Source organism: Petromyzon marinus, chromosome 44 (assembly GCF_048934315.1).
Source record: "Petromyzon marinus isolate PM22_M1 ecotype Great Lakes invasive population chromosome 44, UKy_Petmar_22M1.pri1.0, whole genome shotgun sequence".
NCBI lineage: Eukaryota > Metazoa > Chordata > Hyperoartia > Petromyzontiformes > Petromyzontidae > Petromyzon > Petromyzon marinus.
Window position 1 is genome coordinate 6,947,152 of NC_133710.1, and position 23,055 is coordinate 6,970,206.

Below are 23,055 nucleotides of genomic sequence, written 5' to 3' on the forward strand. Positions count from 1 at the left end.
AGACTCCTGTACTGTAGATGCTGGATATCAGCACAACCGCCTTTGGAGTCAGGCCAGCTGTGCTTATACGAGACGTGTGCTTGTATCAGAAGTTACCCTTCACCCACCCCCCCACCAGTGTGATGTTAGCACGCGTTGCTTATATCAGAACCGTGCTTATATAAGCTGTGCTTAACTCCTATCCCCCTTAGCTGGTAAAGGCTAACACGCGCTTATCCCGACGAAGACAATCGCTAACTCATACAATTGCTATCTCAATTGTGAAAAGGCTGATTAATATAACTCAGCTGGCCATTAGCGACTTTGCTTAGCTTATTTTCTTACCGCCCCCACCCCCCCACCACCTATTTTTTATTGTTGTATGTTGTACGTATGTATGTTGCACTGCTTTCACACCGTACGTAGCCAACTGGACTAATCGGAGGTGCGGGAGAAGGACAACAAACTGAACACAAAAAGGAGTTCGAAGGAAATGAGTTTCAATCTACATTTAAAGGGTGCCACAGCTCCAGTGACTTCGTGATATCGGAAGGAAGGTCGTCCCAAATGGCCGTAGAAGCGCATCTGAAGGCGCGCGATGCGGTCAACGTCTTTGTTCAATGGCCAGCCAAAAGGCTGCTGAGAAGATAACCCGAATTTTCGTGATGGTTTACGCTCCTTGACGAGATCAGCGAGGTGTCGCGTGGTTCATTTGTGGATAAGCGCTTTGTGCGTAACGAGCGCGACCTCACAATGATTCCGTTCGGCAACGGGAAGCCAACGCAGGCTCGGCGAGCACCGGACGGACACGGTCGGATATGTGACGGGCATGGTCTCTCCGCTTTGACGAAAATCAACTGGTGGCAAAATTATTGTCAGATCGTCCCACTCCAGTTTGTAAATTTAGTCGCTTTACGTGCCGGAAGCTCGCCGCTCGACCGCGCCGGAACGGTGAGAGAAGGGTTTTAATTCGCCCGACACCACCGCATCCAGTATACACCCTCTCGCGATGGCTGTGGCTACTCGTCACACGTGCCACCCCCTCCAGTTTAACCCTCAAACTCGGTCAAATACGGCGCTGCAGTCCCTGAGAAACGAAGCAAAGGCTGAGTTGAGAGCTTCCAGTAGGAACCGCGAGGAGGAGAAATGTGTGGTATGGACAATACATCGATTGGCACGGCACTTACTTGGGTCAACCTTGAAGCACTGGCGAGACGGATACATCCCAGGATCTGTGACACAAGGCAAGAGGCTTGTTCAGTGATGCACAACTTCGGCACAGACAACAACCGCCGATGTTCAGTGCAGTTATACGATGTTGCTGGCATGCATCGGATATGGTTATGTTGAGAAAAAATACAAAGGTCATGAACATTGTTGTTGTTGTTGTTATCCTGCCCTTGAACAGAATCACATTGTGGGAATTATGTGTATATACACATGAACAAACGTTCTCTTGAAATCGCAAACAATAACGAACAAGTTTAAACCACGATACATAAAAAAAGTATGTGAATTGCAAGCCTGCTATGTGAACATCAATTGCTAATTATAATTTCAGCCGTAGTCGTTTCAGCCACTTGCATATGCCTCACTGATAACTGCCAGTCACCATAATTTTGCTGCCATCTTTTAGAATTTAGCGAATCTAACTGGAACATTAAATTACGCTCAAACGCTCCAATAAGCCAGGGTTTTCCCCCCAAAACTCAAGGCCTCGCGTCGCACCGTTCCTTTCCAGTCATCTCCCGTACAAAATCAGAAATGTCATTTGCGCGCCGTGCACGCCCGATGATGAATAAACACCGCCACAGCGTGACGTAGCGAGCGCCCGATTTGAACGGAGGTTCCGTTTTTTTATCTTCTCTACCATTTTTGTTGTTGCTTTTGTTGGACGAACACAAGTCAAGTCGGTAGAAGCACGTTCATCTATTTTACAAACGATGAACGCCAGCATGGACTAAAAGGGGGGGTTCAAGAAACTAGGGTCCTCTACTCGCCTGGGTCAACCCAACCATGTCCACGTCCCCCCCCGTCCCCCCAGATTTGTTTCAAACAAATACCGGACGCGAGAAATTGCGTGAAAAAACGCACAGCCTCTCTGCAAATGCCAAACAAAAGATGTCGGCAATTACGCGATCTAACCCAAAAACCTTTATTATGAATAATATTGGTCGCGAAAGCCTACGTGTTAAACTATTTAAAACTATTAACTTTAAATTTTACCAGGTAAGGCCCACTGAGCTACGTAGCTCTTTTTCAGAAGCGACCTGGCCGCCTTAAATGATAACGCAACGAAGTTGGCTTATCACGTGCAAACTACAAATATATAGCAGGCGTCAGGGTTGAGATCGAACCCACGACCTCCTGTATACCAGGCGAGGGAGATAACATCTCCTAGCCACCGTGGCACCCCACTCCTTGGAAGTGACAGCTGCCTAGCAGCGGAACGTATCTGAGAGGGTCGTCTACGAAGGAGATGGAGCAAATTCGTGGGGCAGGTTTGCCGGCAGATTGTTGCATCTGTGACGGTAGTTTTTGTTTTTGGGATAGGGCCTTCGTCCAGCCGTGGATTGACCGTGGCTCATGTTGACCGTGAGAATAATGAATGGAGTGAATGAACGAAAGGAGTAAACGTTCGCAGGAACCGATCCGTGTTGACTCTCCGACGGGGTGTCCCTAAGATCTTCGGATCACGTCCTTCTTAGTACTCCGAGGTCAAGGCTCTCTTGCTCGGCTGATGGGGACTTTGCCACTGTTCAGCTACGAAGCTTTGGCACTGCTTTGCGCCTTCGCCAATAGGACAATCGCAATCGTCCGATGTATTGGAAGTCCATTTAACACGTCGGCTTTCGCGACCAATAGCTCCGCCTCTGACCTCTGACCTCTGCACCTGATGGGTTCAGTGATGACGTCGTCCTGCTGCTGCTGCTGCTCTATTTGAGACCTGAAGCAGGTGGACGGCTTCGCTATTCTGGCAAATCGCGCGATGATGCTGGGTGATGTCATTACCTGCGAAACGTCACGCTACTCAAATTGTAAACTTTGTGGATTTACTCTCCAACACACCGGTGGGCTGAAGTGGTAACAATTTGGCGCGTTGTGTTTTCGTGACAAATCCCTTACTAGTTGGCTGTGTCGGGTGGTGGAGGGCTTCGACACATTCATACTCACGCGATCGAACCCAAAAAAAAACCTTCACTATGAATATTTGAAGCCCTTGTCTCGGAAAACTCACATCCCTAAACTGGCCCTCGCCACCGCTGACTAGTTCCGGCCGTGCAACACCCTGCAGGCTCTGTTGATTTCCCCTCCTTTCCACACGACGGCGGCGCGTCTCGGTTTGGATCTACGAGCGGACGACGCGCGCCACTTCGCAGCACGCAAACGGCTCTTTGTTGACGTCTCCGGGACGATCTCCGGGGCCGTGTGAAGTCACCGCCAACGCTGCAAGTGCTCACACGCGTCGCGTTCCGAATTTTCCGCTGAGCGCGCGGCATTCCCGTGTCGCGTTACGGCCGAAACACACAGCGCAGCAGATCCACTGCCACCTCCTCCTCCTCTACCCAAAGACAAAGATCCCCCGTATAGCCTCTGACAGACTGTTTGGAGGGGGGGGGGGGGGGGCAAGTGCTGTCAGCGAGTACAGCACCTTTGAAGGCCGCCACGGCACACGAGAGGGTGGGTGGGTGGGTGGCCAGCGGCACGCCCGACCGCCTTTGTCTCCCCAGTGGCGGTGTTTTTGCACACCGCGTCAGGTACTCATTTTTTTTTTGGCCGAGTCGAGCTAGGGGAGGCCCAGAACCGGTTCTGGTAATCGTCACCGGCGTTGGCCGTGAGAGCGGGGAATCGAACTCAGGTCGTAGCCGGGTTCGTAGCGCGGTGTGCTAACCGCTCCGCCACCACTCCACCTCCTCTTCTGCCACCACCACCACCGCGGCACCTATGGGGTGGCTTCTCCCACCTCAGTGCACTCCCCAGTCCCGATTTTCCCAGGAACCTTCTCCTATTGAGCAGGCTTGGCCTGGGAAATAAATGTGTAAGGCTTTCACCAGGACAATTAAAGCATTCCCTCGGGTTTCAGAAATGTTTTTTTTTTAAACACAGTCCATGTACGTGGTCCTCCCCGAGTTATTCCCATGATACACCCACGAAGTGTTTTTCTGTTGTTGTACCTCTGAGGTGGCAACTATTGTAACTGATTGATGGTGAGGGCATGGGCTGAGTTTGGTGGGGGGGGGGGGCACTGGTGGGCAAAGCCCCCCCCCCCACCAAAACTGGCCACCCTTATTAATTTATTTTCAGTAGTTTAAGATTAAAAATAAATAAATTATATACACCCGCAATTCAAAGCGAACTCCTGCCCCCCCCTACCCCCCAAATATAGACGTCAAACTCCGCCTGTGGGCTAGGGTGAGAGGCTAAGAGCTGAGGGCCTCGACGGTTCAAGGTTCTGGCCAGTGTGAAGGATAGTACTAGTGGCTAGATAGCTCTAGTTAGATGGGTAATAGTCAGTGTGAAGGCTAGTACTAGTGGCTAGTTAGCTCTAGTTAGATGGGTAATGGTCAGTGTGAAGGCTAGTACTAGTGGCTAGTTAGCTCTAGTTAGATGGGTAATGGTCAGTGTGAAGGCTAGTACTAGTGGCTAGTTAGCTCTAGTTAGATGGATAATGGTTAGTGTGAAGGCTAGTACTAGTGGCTGGATAGCTCTAGTTAGATGGGTTATGGTCAGTGTGAAGGCTAGTACTAGTGGCTGGTTAGCTCTAGTTAGATGGGTTATGGTTAGTGTGAAGTCTAGTACTAGTGGCTGGATAGCTCTAGTTAGATGGGTTATGGTCAGTGTGAAGGCTAGTACTAGTGGCTGGATAGCTCTAGTTAGATGGGTAATGGCCAGTGGGAAGGCTAGTACTAGTGGCTGGATAGCTCTAGTTATATGGGTTATGGTCAGTGTGAAGGCTAGTTCTAGTGGCTAGTTAGCTCTAGTTAGATGGGTAATGGTCAGTGTGAAGGCTAGTTCTAGTGGCTAGTTAGCTCTAGTTAAATGGGTTATGGTCAGTGTGAAGGCTAGTACTAGTGGCTGGATAGCTCTAGTTAGATGGGTTATGGTCAGTGTGAAGGCTAGTACTAGTGGCTGGTTAGCTCTAGTTAGATGGGTTATGGTCAGTGTGAAGGCTAGTACTAGTGGCTGGATAGCTCTAGTTAGATGGGTTATGGTCAGTGTGAAGGCTAGTACTAGTGGCTGGATAGCTCTAGTTAGATGGGTTATGGTTAGTGTGAAGGCTAGTACTAGTGGCTGGATAGCTCTAGTTAGATGGGTTATGGTTAGTGTGAAGGCTAATACTAGTGGCTGGATAGCTCTAGTTAGATGGGTAATAGTCAGTGTGAAGGCTAGTACTAGTGGCTGGTTAGCTCTATCTAGTTAGATGGGTTATGGTTAGTGTGAAGTCTAGTACTAGTGGCTGGATAGCTCTAGTTAGATGGGTAATGGTCAGTGTGAAGGCTAGTACTAGTGGCTGGTTAGCTCTAGTTAGATGGGTAATGGTCAGTGTGAAGGCTAGTACTAGTGGCTGGATAGCTCTAGTTAGATGGGTAATGGTCAGTGTGAAGGCTAGTACTAGTGGCTAGTTAGCTCTAGTTAGATGGGTAATGGTCAGTGTGAAGGCTAGTACTAGTGGATAGTTAGCTCTAGTTAGATGGGTAATAGTCAGTGTGAAGGCTAGTACTAGTGGCTGGATAGCTCTAGTTAGATGGGTTATGGTTAGTGTGAAGGCTAGTACTAGTGGCTGGATAGCTCTTGTTAGATGGGTAATGGCCAGTGGGAAGGCTGGTACTAGTGGCTAGTTAGCTCTAGTTAGATGGGTTATGGTCAGTGTGAAGGCTAATACTAGTGGCTGGTTAGCTCTAGTTAGATGGGTAATGGTCAGTGTGAAGGCTAGTACTAGTGGCTAGTTAGCTCTAGTTAGATGGGTAATGGTCAGTGTGAAGACTAGTACTAGTGGCTGGATAGCTCTAGTTAGATGGGTAATGGTCAGTGTGAAGACTAGTACTAGTGGCTGGTTAGCTCTAGTTAGATGGGTAATGGTCAGTGTGAAGGCTAGTACTAGTGGCTGGATAGCTCTAGTTAGATGGGTAATGGCCAGTGGGAAGGCTGGTACTAGTGGCTGGATAGCTCTAGTTAGATGGGTAATGGTCAGTGTGAAGACTAGTACTAGTGGCTAGTTAGCTCTAGTTAGATGGATAATGGTTAGTGTGAAGGCTAGTACTAGTGGCTGGATAGCTCTAGTTAGATGGGTTATGGTCAGTGTGAAGGCTAGTACTAGTGGCTGGTTAGCTCTAGTTAGATGGGTTATGGTTAGTGTGAAGTCTAGTACTAGTGGCTGGATAGCTCTAGTTAGATGGGTTATGGTCAGTGTGAAGGCTAGTACTAGTGGCTGGATAGCTCTAGTTAGATGGGTAATGGCCAGTGGGAAGGCTAGTACTAGTGGCTGGATAGCTCTAGTTATATGGGTTATGGTCAGTGTGAAGGCTAGTTCTAGTGGCTAGTTAGCTCTAGTTAGATGGGTAATGGTCAGTGTGAAGGCTAGTTCTAGTGGCTAGTTAGCTCTAGTTAAATGGGTTATGGTCAGTGTGAAGGCTAGTACTAGTGGCTGGATAGCTCTAGTTAGATGGGTTATGGTCAGTGTGAAGGCTAGTACTAGTGGCTGGTTAGCTCTAGTTAGATGGGTTATGGTCAGTGTGAAGGCTAGTACTAGTGGCTGGATAGCTCTAGTTAGATGGGTTATGGTCAGTGTGAAGGCTAGTACTAGTGGCTGGATAGCTCTAGTTAGATGGGTTATGGTTAGTGTGAAGGCTAGTACTAGTGGCTGGATAGCTCTAGTTAGATGGGTTATGGTTAGTGTGAAGGCTAATACTAGTGGCTGGATAGCTCTAGTTAGATGGGTAATAGTCAGTGTGAAGGCTAGTACTAGTGGCTGGTTAGCTCTATCTAGTTAGATGGGTTATGGTTAGTGTGAAGTCTAGTACTAGTGGCTGGATAGCTCTAGTTAGATGGGTAATGGTCAGTGTGAAGGCTAGTACTAGTGGCTGGTTAGCTCTAGTTAGATGGGTAATGGTCAGTGTGAAGGCTAGTACTAGTGGCTGGATAGCTCTAGTTAGATGGGTAATGGTCAGTGTGAAGGCTAGTACTAGTGGCTAGTTAGCTCTAGTTAGATGGGTAATGGTCAGTGTGAAGGCTAGTACTAGTGGATAGTTAGCTCTAGTTAGATGGGTAATAGTCAGTGTGAAGGCTAGTACTAGTGGCTGGATAGCTCTAGTTAGATGGGTTATGGTTAGTGTGAAGGCTAGTACTAGTGGCTGGATAGCTCTTGTTAGATGGGTAATGGCCAGTGGGAAGGCTGGTACTAGTGGCTAGTTAGCTCTAGTTAGATGGGTTATGGTCAGTGTGAAGGCTAATACTAGTGGCTGGTTAGCTCTAGTTAGATGGGTAATGGTCAGTGTGAAGGCTAGTACTAGTGGCTAGTTAGCTCTAGTTAGATGGGTAATGGTCAGTGTGAAGACTAGTACTAGTGGCTGGATAGCTCTAGTTAGATGGGTAATGGTCAGTGTGAAGACTAGTACTAGTGGCTGGTTAGCTCTAGTTAGATGGGTAATGGTCAGTGTGAAGGCTAGTACTAGTGGCTGGATAGCTCTAGTTAGATGGGTAATGGCCAGTGGGAAGGCTGGTACTAGTGGCTGGATAGCTCTAGTTAGATGGGTAATGGTCAGTGTGAAGACTAGTACTAGTGGCTGGTTAGCTCTATCTAGTTAGATGGGTTATGGTTAGTGTGAAGGCTAGTACTAGTGGCTGGATAGCTCTAGTTAGATGGGTAATGGTCAGTGTGAAGGCTAGTACTAGTGGCTGGATAGCTCTAGTTAGATGGGTAATGGCCAGTGGGAAGGCTGGTACTAGTGGCTGGATAGCTCTAGTTAGATGGGTAATGGTCAGTGTGAAGGCTAGTACTAGTGGCTGGTTATGTCTAATGCTAGTTGCTGTCAGGCTATTTTGTCAAGGGGAGAGTTAAGAGGCTGGTTAGATAGTTGGTTAGGGAAAGGGTGAGTAATAGCGGCTGTTTGGTTAGCTAGTGCTGGACTAATCAACTAGTTAGGAGTAGGGCTACATTCAAAAGGATGATTGGGAAGCTGGCTTGGGTCACGTGTGGTTGAGTTGGCATTGTTGTTTGGTGCAATTCCTTAATTTGTTTGGTATGTTTCCTTTTTATTTAGCTTGGAAGCAGTTGGGGGTTTTAATTCTCTTTGGTCGTGGCTGTATAATGGGATTTGGTCCTCATATATAATTAATGTACAGCCTTATGGGATGCTGGTAGCATGAGTGACTTATATAATGAAAGTATTATTATTATTCGATTGGCCCGTGTACTCCACCTCCAAACGGTTTGTCCATCATCTGCATCTCACCACCCACCACTGAGTGGCCGCGACTCCAGCAGAGTGCCAACTGAGTCCAAGATGACCGAGAACACGTTCATGATTTGATTTATAAAAAGTCGATTTAAAAAAAAAATCATTTCAGCTGCCCGGGTGAACTGGCACACGGATGTTCGCGTCACCGAGTCAGCCGATTTCAGAATAATCAGAAAATGCATTCATACCGGAGGGAATCCGATGAGCTCTGAAGCTCTTTTTTCACAGAGTTCCAGTGGGGGCACGGGGTCAGAACGTTAAAAAAAACACGACATGAGTACAAATTATATATTGGAGTAGCCCCCCCCCCATCCTCCCCACGACTGCTGTCTCGTTCCACAACCAATGCTCTGTTTGTTGTTTTGTTCCATCCCACGGAGAAGGCAGCCACTGATGTGAAAATTTCAATATTGGCAGAATTTATTTTTGTTCAATGGGGACATCGCCCAGAAGCAATATTCCGGATATGATGGCTTCAGTCAAAACAATTAAATCCGCACACACACACACACAGACACTTGGTGGATGTGCAGGGATTCATTAAACACCGCAATAATTCCTTGACGAGAAATAGAGCAATGCGTGCCAACCCAATTACCGTGTACCGACTTGACATACAAGTGCCGTTTCCTTAAAACGAAGCAAATAAGAACTGCGCAAACGTAAATCAGTAATTGTTATATCACAGGCTGCGAGAGATGGCGGCAGCTTTGGGTGGCCTTCATCTCGCAGTGGGATAGATCATGGATGATGATGATGATATTGTCCAGGCAGCACGCAAAGATGTGTAAAAAGCACTCGGCTTCTGCGCATTGTGCGAACAAAAAGCATCAGCAGTTCCCGAAGGAGTGCATTTTGTTGTGGCCCTCTTGCCTCAGGTGACCGTCACAATAGATTTGAGAAAATGTGACCGACTGAGAGGCTTTTCGATGGTGACATTATGACGAGAGGACCACATTGTAGCACTATGTAACACGATTTTTTGTTCCTGGGTAGTGTGTGTTATTTTCGAATTGCTTATGCCTCAAAAGTATAGAAAATGGCTATTATTATTATTCCCCACAAACTTTGCTTTTGTGACCAGGACTTTACGTGAAGGAATGACACAAATGCACACCACGTTTTCTCATTGAAAATACGTACATTTCAAAATATCACTGTCCTGGTCACAAAAGCAAAGTTTGTGGGGAATAATAGCCACTTTCTGTACTTTAGAGGCATAAGCAATTGGAAAATAACACTTACAGTGAAGGAAAAAAAGTATTTGATCCCCTACTGATTTTGTACGTTTGCCCACTGACAAAGAAATGATCAGTCTATAATGTTAATGGTAGGTTTATTTGAACAGTGAGAGACAGAATAACAATAAAAAAAAATCCAGCAAATGTCAAAAATGTTATGAATTGATTTGCATTTTAATGAGGGAAATAAGTATTTGACCCCTCTGCAAACATGACTTAGTACTTGGTGGCAAAACCCTTGTTGGCAATCACAGAGGTCAGACGTTTCTTGTAGTTGGCCACCAGGTTTGCACACATATCAGGAGGGATTTCGTCTCACTCTTCTTTGCAGATCTTCTCCAAGTCATTAAGGTTTCGAGGCTGACGTTTGGCAACTCGAACCTTCAGCTCCCTCCACAGATTTTCTATGGGATTAAGGTCTGGAGACTGGCTAGGCCACTCCAGGACCTTAATGTGCTTCTTCTTGAGCCACTCCTTTGTTGCCTTGGCCGTGTGTTTTGGGTCATTGTCATGCTGGAATACCCATCCACGACCCATTTTCAATGCCCTGGCTGAGGGAAGGAGGTTCTCACCCAAGATTTGACGGTACATGCCCCCGTCCATCGTCCCTTTGATGCGGTGAAGTTGTCCTGTCCCCTTAGCAGAAAAACACCCCCAAAGCATAATGTTTCCACCTCCATGTTTGACGGTGGGGATGGTGTTCTTGGGGTCATAGGCAGCATTCCTCCTCCTCCAAACACGGCGAGTTGAGTTGATGCCAAAGAGCTCCATTTTGGTCTCATCTGACCACAACACTTTCACCCAGTTGTCCTCTGAATCATTATGATGTTCATTGGCAAACTTCAGACGGGCATGTATATGTGCTTTCTTGAGCAGGGGGACCTTGCGGGCGCTGCAGGATTTCAGTCCTTCACGGCGTAGTGTGTTACCAATTGTTTTCTTGGTGACTATGGTCCCAGCTGCCTTGAGATCATTGACAAGATCCTCCCGTGTAGTTCTGGGCTGATTCCTCACCATTCTCATGATCATTGCAACTCCACGAGGTGAGATCTTGCATGGAGCCCCAGGCCGAGGGAGATTGACAGTTCTTTTGTGTTTCTTCCATTTGCGAATAATCGCACCAACTGTTGTCACCTTCTCACCAAGCTGCTTGGCAATGGTCCTGTAGCCCATTCCAGCCTTGTGTAGGTCTACAATCTTGTCCCTGACATCCTTGAAGAGCTCTTTGGTATTGGCCATGGTGGAGAGTTTGGTATTTGATTGATTGAATGCTTCTGTGGACTGGTGTCTTTTATACAGGTAACAAGCTGAGATTTGAAGCACTCCCTTTAAGAGTGTGCTACTAATCTCAGCTCGTTACCTGTATAAAAGACACCTGGGAGCCAGAAATCTTTCTGATTGAGAGGGGGTCAAATACTTATTTCCTTCATTAAAATGCAAATCAATTTATAACATTTTTGACATGCGTTTTTCTGGATTTTCTTGTTGTTATTCTGTCTCTCACTGTTCAAATAAACCTACCATTAAAATTATAGACTGATCATTTCTTTGTCAGTGGGCAAACGTGCACAATCAGCAGAGGATCAAATACTTTTTTCCCTCACTGTACTACCTAGGAACAATTTTTTTTGTTACACAGTGTAGTCATTTGGGAACTGCTGACGGTTTTCCATGACGCACAAAGGCCGAGTGCCTTTGAAACCTGTGGTTTTCTAGCCTGCCGTGATGGATTCCCCCCCCACCCCCAAATATTTACAGATTAGATTTTAAACCAATGAACGGTTTTGCCTATTTTTAGACTGTGATACGTTAAACTCAAATTGTGCCACATTTAGCCTCAGAAAGTGTTGGGGGGGAGGGTAAGGTCTGCTGTTGGTGAGCACCTATTAAGGCCGGCGCGACACGCGCTCATCTAGAATTATAGGTGCCACACTTTGCTAAATTTATATTCACACTCGCACACATGCGTGCACTGTACACCGAGGGATCGCGTTACTGGCCGGAGTTCACGCGGCCCAAAGACAAAGATCCCCCGCATAGCCTCTAACAGACTGTCGGGGCAAGTGCTGTTAGCGGGTGGCAGCACCTTTGAAGACCAGCACGACACACGTGGGGGTTGGGGGGGGGGTCACAGCACCACGCCCGGCCGCCTTTGTCTCCCTAAAAGTGGCGATGTTTTACACATCGCACCAAGCACGTACGCATTTGAGGCCGAGTCGACCTAGGCGGGAGGGGACCGGACCGGTTCAAATATTCACCACTGTAATTGGCCGTGAGCAGGAATCGAACTCGGGTCACCGGGTTCGTAGTGCAGCGTGGAAACCACTACACCACCTCTTGAATTTGGGGCACAGACAAAGATCCCCTATACATGTATAGCCTTAATAAAGCCACGTACGTACTGATTTGAGACTGAGTCGACCTAGTGGAGGCCCAGGACCAGTTCAGATAATCGTCACCGGTGTTGTGGCCGTGAGTGGGAAATGAACTCGGTTCATCGAGTTCGCTATCCATAGCTCCCTGATTCTGCCTGGGCCATCGTTCGCAGGTCAAGTGGCTAATGCTAGTTTCAGTCGCTCCGGCTTTATTAACAAAACACATTTCTGTATACTCTTTGGTTCTTTCGGTAAAGTCACGTAGAGTACGGATCCCTGCAGCCACGAAAGCTTCAAATAAACATTTCTGTATTTTTACTATTTCACTTTTTTTCTTTTACCACTGAGCTGTATTAGCTCTTTTTTCAGAAGCCACCTGGCCACAAATGATATCTCAACGAAGGGCCTTATCGTCACTTGGAAATGTGTAGCCGCAGCCAAATACTCTAAACGGGTGATGTTGTTTCTAAATGTGGACGGGGGGGAAAACAACGGAGGGCCCGGAGAATTATCCACGCGACCACGGGGAGAGAGAGAGAGAGAGACACGCAAACTCAAATGGGGGGTCACTAGACACCTGCACCACCCTGTACAATACTAGTGCGGATTTGTACAACCGAGCTGGGTGCTGGGAAGTGTTTAAAGTTGAGTAAAACCGAAGTTACAAGGACACACGACCACCACCATTAGAGGGGAGCTTTTACGAGCCTCTCTCGAAAGTGGGACTACCCACACTTTACCCCACCACGTGCATTCTGCCAATCTGCTAACCGGTGTACCTATTTACATTTCTAATAAAAAATGATTAGTGTTTACATTTCCCCGCTTGATTGGAGGTCCAGTGTGCAAACCATTAAACCATGGCAGCATCGTTGGGTATCAAGTGGTTTTTGTTGTTGTTGTTGTAACTGGCTAAGTGCTGCTGATGATTCTCAGAGAGTTGAAACTTGGTTCAGGCTTTGCCCGCTTAAAACAAAATCCTGCTGGGAAATATTCAACCCAGAAGGCCGTTAAGTCCGACGAGCGTTAACGTCGTTATAATTGAATCTTTCGGTGGCGAAACCCGCGGACAAACAACATCCCACGGAGGAGGCAAGCGTTGGGGGAAGAGGCCTTCATCCAGCGGTGCATTGATCGACAGGCGGCTGTAAAACATTATCATTGTTTACGTCGGGCTATTTCCATAAACACGGGCGCTGTCTTCCAGTAACCGGACAACTCTGTTTTCTGCTCTCCCCCGCTCTCTCTCTCTCTCTCTACAGACCTGACAGCAACATTCGGCAAAGAGCTCACTGAAGGTCGCCAGCCGCCTCGCTCGCATCTTCCGTGTCACCGGAGGATTTCGCTGACAGCAGCAGTTATGCTTATTCCCCCTCCCCCCCCTCTCTCTCTCCCGGTTAGACAGCCGCTCGCAAAATAGAACGCGCCGCGCGCAGAGCGGCCAACCGCAAGTAACAGTTCACTCTGATCCACGGTCCCAGTGCCACGGTGGTGAGATGTAACTACCTCGCCTGGTCGTGGGTTTGATGTCCACCCTGACGCCTGCTGTATGTTTGGAAGTTGCAAGTCTCTTTCCGCCTGGTCGCGTGGAATTTTTTCCTCCGGGTCCTCCCGTGTGTCCCTCCGCATTTGTAATCGGCGTTCGTTTAGAGCATTTTACTGCTCTAAATTTCCACGTGATAAGCCACTTCGTTGAGCTATCATCTGTGGTAGCCAGGTCGCTTCTGAAAAAGAGCTGTATATTTCAATGGGCCTTACCCGGTAACATAATTTTAAAAAAATAGTTTTAGTCTACCGGAACCGCGTGCTTCACGCTGCTTTTATTTTGTCGTCGTTCCAATTTGTGGGCCCGGTGTAGATTTTGTTGGAGCAATGTGGACTTGCAATCCCAGAGGTCACCGCTCCGATCCGATCTACCAGCGGCGGCAGTAGCGACAATTAGCGCAGGTTTCTTAAATTAAACCCGGCTGAATTAATGAATGGGTACGCCAATCGATCAAGTAGATCGCTTGTGGTCAGGGTAAAGTGTGGGTGACTCTCACACCTCTTCTAGGTCGCCTCGCCAGCAATGGAGGAATAGGCCAAACACTCTCCAGAGCTCCCTCACAAGTGGAGGCCCTTTTGCCAGCAGTGGTCCGAGTGAGCAATTTACAGGACTGCGCCTTTAACTTTTAGATCAGCCATTCACATTTAGCAAGCAGTTGCGGTGCAACCGTCCATAATTGTCCGCTCTTAACCCGCGATCCCGAGGCCCGTAATCCCAGAACCGCGCGCTCCAGATTTTTGACGTTTTATATTTTTTGCTTCGGGGTCTATTTAGGGTTGACGTAATGCGCTAAAATGTGTAACATTATACAAGCTCTACGATAATTGTATCGTTCGGTTTTTTGTTGTTGTTGCAAACAGTGTCGTATCGTGATTATTATCGTAGCTCGCTTAAATCTTGATCCGTGTTTTATTTTTGCTGGCAAAATAAATATTGAAGACACGACGAACTCATTTTAAAAGTTGCGTTGTAAAAAAAAGGATATTTACATTTAAATAGCGCTTTACAAAATGTTGTCCGGGGTAACTGACGGCATGGCGATCACATTGCGTTGTCATTTTTGTCATTCATTTAACATTTTTTGCGTGTAACCGATGGCAGGCGCATTGTTAATTGCCACGATCAGAAACACGTACGGCAAACTCAAGTAAATAACTTATTAAAGCAAAGTAAAAAATAAAGTGTCAAATACAAGGAGCACAACGTTACAGAATGCGAAATGCGATACCGTCGGGTGAAGAATTAAATCGCGGCTGCCATCGCTTTTTCAGCGTATTTTTTATTTACATTTAAATAGCGCTTTACAAAATGTTGCCCGGGGTAACTGACGGCATGGCGATCACATTGCGTTGTCATTTTTGTCATTCATTTAACATTTTTGCGTGTAACCGATGGCAGGCGCATTGTTAATTGCCACGATCAGAAACACGTACGGCAAACTCAAGTAAATAACTTATTAAAGCAAAGTAAAAAAGAAAGTGTCAAATACAAGGAGCACAACGTTACAGAATGCGAAATGCGATACCGTCGGGTGAAGAATTAAATCGCGGCTGCCATCGCTTTTTCAGCGTATTTTTATTTTCACGTCGTTGTTTGGGTTATGGGGGTTTCTTTTTTTATTGTCGCGCCGAGGCCTTACGAGACACCGCGGCTAAACTTATCGTTTCCTGCAGCCTCGTGCCCTGATGATGCAAGACGGCCGACCCAGAGGGCCCCCGCCACCCCCTCCCCCCCATCGCGTGTGCCGCCGGTCGACGGACGTCTGAATTGGTGAAGGTTCTCGGGCGACGAACGCGCGGGGCATCGCGACGTCGAGTGATGGCGCAGCGGGACGAAAAAAAAAAGCAAAAACTAACCTCCCACTGCAGCTCTTTGGCTCGAAAATAATAATGGTAATTTACATTTGTAAAGTGGCGAATTTCATCCGTAGATCCCCACCAATGTGCCAACCGTTGTATGGAAAGCCAGGCAATAAACAGAACCTGCAGGGGAAACGGCCAGAACTCGGGGGTTAAGGCCACTTTTACGATACCAATATTAATAATGCCATGATCAATAATGTAAAAAAAAAGTTTAACTATAACTCTCCACCGTCAATTGTCAACATTTTGCTTGCTTTTGAACGTTAACTGATCTTTGCTGAAAATCAAACCCATTGGCATATTTTCCCCATCACATGACAACTTGATTTGATTGGCTCTGTCGGGTGGTGGAGGGTTATCACTGGAAATTTTACCTACACGATCTAACCAAAAAAACCCCTATGAATCTTTAAAAGCGACCTTTCTTCAACCAGCAAAAAGCCTTACCGAGACTAAATACTTTTTGTTTTCAGGAAAGTCCTGCTGCATTGGAACGTTTGGCCAATTCCACGCATGAATGTTTGGCCGTTTGGGACGTTGCTCGAGAATCCGGAGAAAAATACACGTGCATTCCAGGATGTGACATTCAAAGTTCCACACGGCTAGATTCAAGAATCCCATTGCTGTGGCACTGTTTCACCTCGCAGGCCTCGCCTACAACATCTGGTGTTGACAGGTAGTCTCCCATCCTAACCAGGCTTGGCTCTGCTTAGCTTCTCAGATCTGATCGGGCACATTCATGATTATTTGATCAAAGGATAAAGTGCTTTGTCTGACACATCGCATCTAACCTTATTTGTTGACTTTGGCTCTGACGTGTATATATATTTATCACTGTGCATCACGCAAGCCAACATACAGTTGTAATTCCCGGGCGATCTCCCCCATTCGAGTACCATCCAGGCTCAACTCTACTTAACCTCAGAGATCTGATGACATCGCGTGTATTCAAGGTGATTTGCCCTCCGGCAAAGGAAGCCTCGCCAAGTCTTAACAAGGATCTCGCTTTGGGTTTGGTGGCAATTCCGAGGTTAAAACACTTCTTAACACGACGAAGGTTGTGGGTTCAATTCCTTTCTAGAGTCATTTGAATGAGCACCAGTTAGTGGGAAGTCATCAGCGATCGATTCCCTGGAGAGACTGGTCCCTGCTATTATTTGTCAATCTGCTGCTGGATGAAGGCCTTCCCACGCCATGTCAGCCATGGGAGTTGTGTGACCATACTTCCTCAGAAGTGCACGTGCAGTCATTTTTGTATGCCCACTGGGGGATGAGGGTCTCGTAGTTTGTGAGAGTTAATCGTTACCATATTTCACCACGCCGGTCAGTAGGGGTTGGTGGTGGCGGGTGTGCGTAGACGTGGACGCGTAGAAGTACAGCACAACAGCAGATGTTACTGCCCTGACCTCTGCTGCCCACAACGTAGCCCCGTCACAGTGAAAGGAATAGGGATATGACTTTGAGGTCAACAGATCACCGAAGAAATGTCTTGAATGCCATAGCACGTGACGTCAATTCTATCGGGGCAACCATTATAGAGGCAGGCACAATTTTAGTGCAGGGGGAAAAAAACCCGATGCATTCTGGAATGTAAACACTGGGCCTACATCTCTCAAGTTGAGCAGCAGTGGCTGGGAGAAGCATTTTGCGAATGAAGGCAGCTGTCACCTCGTCCTGCCCCAAATTGCATCTCTGATAAGTGCGGAGCGAAAAAAATGTCAACGGACATATCCACACGTGCGTACAAATCAACCCAAACCCGTAGCGTGGCTATCGAGTGTGCAGGCGGTGCGATTACACTGGAGCCCACAGGCAGGCCCGGAGGGGGCCCAGACACTGGGCTACACTTCACAAGCCGTTGTCTCCTTGTGATACTCGGCCTGACGCTTCGGCTTCACTAAACATTAAACACTTCCCAGTACCCAGCTCCGTGGGGGGGTGGGGGTGTAATTGGACAGAGCCGCCACCCCCCCCCCCATCTATTTAATTGATAGCGCCAGGGCCTGTGCCAACCTTGGCACGCCAAGCATCTCCACCCAACCGTAAACGGGCGGTGTGAGGAACGCACCCGCCGCCTCACGCGCCGGATTTATCGCTCTTCACTCGAAACGCGTTGGGGGCCGTGCGTCACACCGCGTCACACCGCACCGTCACACCGCGTCGCACCACACCGTCACACCGCGTCACACCACACCGTCACACCGCGTCGCACCACACCGTCACACCGCGTCGCACCACACCGTCACACCGCGTCGCACCACACCGTCACACCGCGTCACACCACACCGTCACACCGCGTCACACCACACCGCGCGTGCGCACGACGACGTCAACTCACAGGATTTCTGGAACATGGCCTTGAGTTCAGCGACGGTGACCGTCGGCTCAACCTGCGCGTCACAACACAGAAGGGATATACGAGACGAGCCGGATTGTAAAGGAATGAATTCATTGATGAAACACCATATATTCATAGATGGATTTTTTTTTTAAATGAAATTGCAGCGCTTTGTTATTTCACTGCTGAATTAAGGTTCTCCGTGTGCTGTAATGGTCCACGTGGGTGCCACGGTGGCGAGATTTTAACTACTTCGCTTGGGATGCAGGAGATCGTGGGTTTGACCCCGACGCCTGTATATTTGGAGTTTGCATGTTTCTCTCTCTCTCTCTCTCCCCTTGTTTGCTTGAATTTCTCTCTGGGTCCTCCACATTAAAAAAAAACTTGCATTTAAAGTATTTGGCTGCTATACATTTCCACGTGATAAGCCACTTTTTTGAGCAATCATTTGTGGTCAGGTCGCTTCTGAAAAAAGAGCCACATAGCTCAGTGGGCCTTAACTGGTAAAATAAAATAAAAATGTAGGTTTAAACCGAGCCGCTACACCGGGAGAATACGACTGTTCCAGATATCACTCACCAGCGGACAGGCACCTCCATGTCGCTCTTCTATCGCTACTATCACACGGTTACCGTTCACCTGAAATTAACTCATCGATTCTTCCACCCATTTTGAGAACTCAGTCTGCCAGACTGACTGGGTCATCTCATCTGCACTGCATTCAACCACAACACCGCAGGTCACAAACTCTTCTCTTCCCGTGTCTTCCCTCGCACTGGCGTCGACTTTAGAATCGCTGACCATCGTCGTCTGTCTTTTTCCCTTGCTCGTAAAACTAAAAAAAGTATCGACCACTTATCTTTTACAACTTCGACGGTGCTGTTTTCGTTGCTGGCCACTTGGCCTTTTTGAGCCGTGAGTTGAGCGCACAGCAACCAGATGGCACTCACCACTGAATTCATTCGTGGACTCTGGCGGATGGCCCATTCACAAAATCTGCTAAAACGTCCCGGGCTGGGCGCTTTGATTGACAGGGCCCGTAAGGAGAAGGTGCGATTCAATAATAATTTGCGGCAGCCCATGATGACAATTAAAGAGAAAAAAACGTTTATATAAGCAGGAGATTTTGAAAAATCCAACAAAGTTGGCTCTCATTGGCCTTGCACATTGAAAGTTATTTTTGAACGTCACCTGACCATGTTGGCAATCGACCCTCGGTTTGCATTAGACGGACTCTGCCGGTCGAAGGGACAGTTATTAAGCTCATTAATCAAACGGAAAAACATGGAAATTGCATTATCGGGAGGCTTCATCATGCAATGCTGAAGCCAAGGGGCCACGAGGATATGGAGGCGACTGCACTATTACATTTAATCTTCAGTACCGAGTTTTAACTTTCTTAAGCAAAATTCCTACTGTTTGGGCCGTATTTTTTTATTGGAGAATGTAGGAGACCGCGTGACTAGAAAATCACGCTTAAAGTTTTGTTTGTAAGTTATTTTAACTTTATTTTAGCCCTTCTAAGCATTTATGCGACGTGACAAAAGCGACAAAAATCACTGCTACCCAATTTTTGCTCGCAGTTTCAAAAAAGTGACACTGCCAAACACAATACGGCCCAATTGGCAGACCTCTGCCAACATTTGCAAGCGACCGAATGAAGAAGAGCGCGACGCAGCGTGTCATAAACGAGTTAAAAAACAACATCGCACCAAAAGGAAAAAAAAACACATCGAGAGGGGTTGCCCGCACCTCCTAAAGCCAACGGGTGACCAACAAAAAAAAAATCTGACAATTACCTTGTCCATGAAACAGAGCTGATCCTTGCTGAGGCCATCCTTGATCTCAACCTCGAAGAAGGTGGCCCTGCTGACCTTCTTTCCCCGGCTTGCCTTCTTCGTCTTGTCCATCATCTGGTGGGCTGTCACCAGGAACTTGGAAACGGCAGCAAACATTTTGAGGTTATTGGCGGCCATGGTTTTAGCGGGGCCGACGGTCGCGAACGCGCCAGGCAGCGCGGCGTCGCGAGCGCCTTCGCTGCGTTGCACTCGGCGAGAAAGCGCTGCCCGTGGGCCGTCCCGTCGGGCGGCAGATAGACCACAGCAGCGGGAGCCGTTTCGAATTTAAATTTGTTTTTTTTTGCTCGTCAGTGGAACCGTGCGGCGACTATTTCGCCGTGTCCTTTGGGACAGCGGACACAAATACAACGGGCGTGACGCACATCAATCGTAGGGGCCACGCAACTTGTTCTCACAATGCTGGCAGCGCGCGCGCATTTTTAGTCTTTCCATGTGATCGGAGCTATGCTGCCGCAGCCGCCGCCGCCGCCGCTACCACCGGCCGGTCGGCCGGCCGGCCGCTGCAGCGGTGCGACGGGGCTCGCGACGCGGAGGTCGCCGGCTCGTGTTCGATCTGCCGGTGCGGAAGCCGAAACGTTTGATGCGAGATGGTCAAGCATCCTGTTCATCCCTTCTTCCCATCAACTGACTCCGGTGGTACCCCGTTAACGCATCACACGGTTCGTCGATCGGCAGATCACGTGTAGTGGTGTGGGTCAAAAAGAAGAAAAAAGTGTGGGTATAGCCACCTATTGCGGTGGCTAGGAGATGTTAACTACTTCGCCTGGTATACAGGAGGTCGTGGGTTCGATCCCGACCCTGAGTTTGCGCGTCTCTCTCTCCCTGTGGTCGCGTGGATTTTTGTTCCGGGTGCTCTGGTTTTTAGAAACATGCGTTTAGAGTATTTGGCTGCTATACATTTTTACATGGTAAGCCACCTCATTGGACTATAATTTGTTTTTCTGGTCAAATAAAATCAATAGTTTATCGTTTAGATCCCAGTCGTTTGGGCAGCGTGGAAGAGTTGGCCAAAGTGCCCCCTAGAGTGGCAGTCTCGAGCTCTGTCAAGTGGAGGCTCCTCTGCCAGCAGGGCCCTGAGCAAGTACAGGCAGGGCTGCAACGTTATCCTTTTCCGTGGGATTAGATGATGGGTTTTCTGTGCTCTCGCTAATTTGGCACGGGTGAGTGTTTGTGCGGGTTAAAACCGATCATTTGTATGTTTTTCTTTCTTGAAAAGTGTATCTTTCTCTCTCGATTTCAGTACCGTTACCCATGGCAAACGATTACACTGGCTTTCTCAGTCTTTTATAGAAAATATTAGCCATAAATTAAAATATCAGCCATAAAAAATATATATTGCCCATTTTTAATACTGTATTTACATTGTTTGATGGCCCGTGCGCAGGCAAATAACTGATAATGTCGCTGGCTCTGTGAAAAAAAAAATGTGGATGTTGAATTTAAATCAAAAATAATATGCACCACATTTGTCAATCCACTGCTGGATGAAGGCGTCCCCACATGCTGTGTCGATCGTGTGTGGCGCTTGACCACATGGTCACTGCGGGTTGGTGAACGGGGGTTGGGTGACCAGAGGGACCGGTTCAGATGTCACTCGCCACCACCGTCAACCATGGCCAGGAATCAAACTCGGGGGAGGAGGAGGGGGGGGGGGGTCGGTGGCATTGGGGGAATCTGCCGTGTTGCGCACGAACTTCTACGCAACGATTATTTATCATCCGTTGTAATTGCGCTAAAACTGCGGCTGCGTTGCAACGCGCCGCTCTTCACGCTGGCTCGGACGTTCGCCAGCGTCACGATTTTTTGTGCCTATATTCAGTAAATCAAAGCCGCGCTCGCTCAACATCGGCCCAGTGTTTTCCAGCGCTCACTGTCGCGTCCACGTGACGATCGTCGCGAGCAAAAAGCGAGCGTGGCAACGAGGACCGGCGCGTGGCTCACGCGAGAGTGAAAATTTTCGCTCCGGGAACTCCCCGGGCAAAACCAGCAGGAAAAGGTGGTGGGCGGGCAGTTGGGGGTGGGGGGGGGGAGATTAAAAGAGATTAAAAAAAGCAAGAAAACAAGACCTACGACGCTCTTTGCCATCAAAACCCTTAGAAATGGTACGTGCGGAAAGGGACGAGAAGAGCGAAGCGTGTCAGTTTAGTCACTTTTGACGGTTCTGCCGATTGTACCAAGTTGCGAAAAAGCGTTGGCGATCGCAAGGCTGAGTCGGACGGGAAGGGCAAACTCACGGACAGGCGCGCAAACAGACGTGGCAGGCAGGCAGACATTTAGGGGTGAGACAGAAGCATCGATACAGCTCCCGAAAACCCTGGTGCCCGCAGGACCTCAGAAGCGACACACGCGGGGGACACGCGCGCACAATAGGAGAGGCGAGGTAGGAGAGAGCGAGAGAAGAAGACACCTCACCTAGGGGAAACGTGTGGCGTCTTCCAAACGACGCCTGCCACAGCCTCCGCTGCGATCCGCCTCTCGCTTTCTGGGCCACCTTGCCGGAGTAAAAAAAAAGCGCGGTTGTCCAACGGGGAAGCGCTTTGTTGAGATACGGACCTATTTTACCGAGGGCTGTTTTGTCCCGTGAAGAGTTTCCCCCCTCCCCCACCCCAGCCCTACGCCTTTGCCGACCGTCGAGTAAGAGAACTGTTGTCACTCCCAGGCCCACGTCGCGAGCGGGCGCGCGCGCAAAAAATTTACCCGCAAAAATTTATCCGCAAAATTTGACGGCGAGAAATTGCGCCACGCCGAATATTTCTCGGGGCGGTGGCGTCGGCGGTGGCGTCGGCGGCTCTTGACAGCCGCTGCGTCGTCCCCGCGCGCGCGCGCGCCCAGTTTTGTTGTCCCGCTTCACGCTCCCCGCCGGCTCTCGGCACGCTGTCGAGAAGTGCGAGCAGAAAATGCGAGGGGATGCGCAGCCTCCTGTCTCCATCCATCCCACTTGGTACAGCTGACTCAATTCGCGTCTGCTTGGCACAGCTGTTTGGGCAGTTTTAAATAAGTAAATAAATAAATAAGCGCGTACATAAAAATATCGGGGGAGGGGGTGGGAGAGTGGGTGGGTAAGAGGTGGATGGGGCCAGGGGGTCGGGAAGGAGTTGGAGGTAAAGAGGGGGCTGCGCACGGCAATGATGAGGTTGGGGAGGTAAGTGGGGACATGGTCGATGAGAGGTTAGAACACTTTTTTTTTTAAAAAAATGCCCAACTAAGCAAAATTCTCGCCTGGAAATCAGACACTGGCTTGGCAGCGAGGTCTAAACGCGGATGGCCCTCGTGTAGAGTTGCAGAGTTGCACGTTGGCTCATGGGGAAGGGAGGACAGAAGGAAGCGCAGGGGGCGTGTGGCACGTGGACGTCGATTCATTTATTAAACAAACAAATCCCTGTGTCTGCTCTCTCA

At 48.5% G+C, this 23,055-nt stretch overlaps 1 protein-coding gene across 2 annotated transcripts in view; it reads right to left on the bottom strand.

Annotated features, from left to right (window-relative positions):
- LOC116951879 (very-long-chain enoyl-CoA reductase-like) overlaps positions 1-22,647 on the bottom strand; it is a 44,817-nt gene extending 22,170 nt beyond the window's left edge. The window contains exons 1-4 of one of the 2 annotated variants that reach the window (XM_032970686.2): positions 22,072-22,645; positions 19,600-19,734; positions 17,801-17,852; positions 1,167-1,211 (exon numbers count right to left, since the gene is read on the bottom strand). In XM_032970686.2, coding sequence (XP_032826577.1) covers positions 1,167-1,211; positions 17,801-17,852; positions 19,600-19,713 — 211 coding nt within the window. In that variant the 5' untranslated portion in view covers positions 19,714-19,734; positions 22,072-22,645. Of the gene's footprint in view, positions 1-1,166; positions 1,212-17,800; positions 17,853-19,599; positions 19,735-22,071 lie in introns of both variants that reach the window. The other variant, XM_032970685.2, reaches the window with a different exon arrangement.
- Between the last annotated feature and the right edge of the window lie 408 nt (positions 22,648-23,055).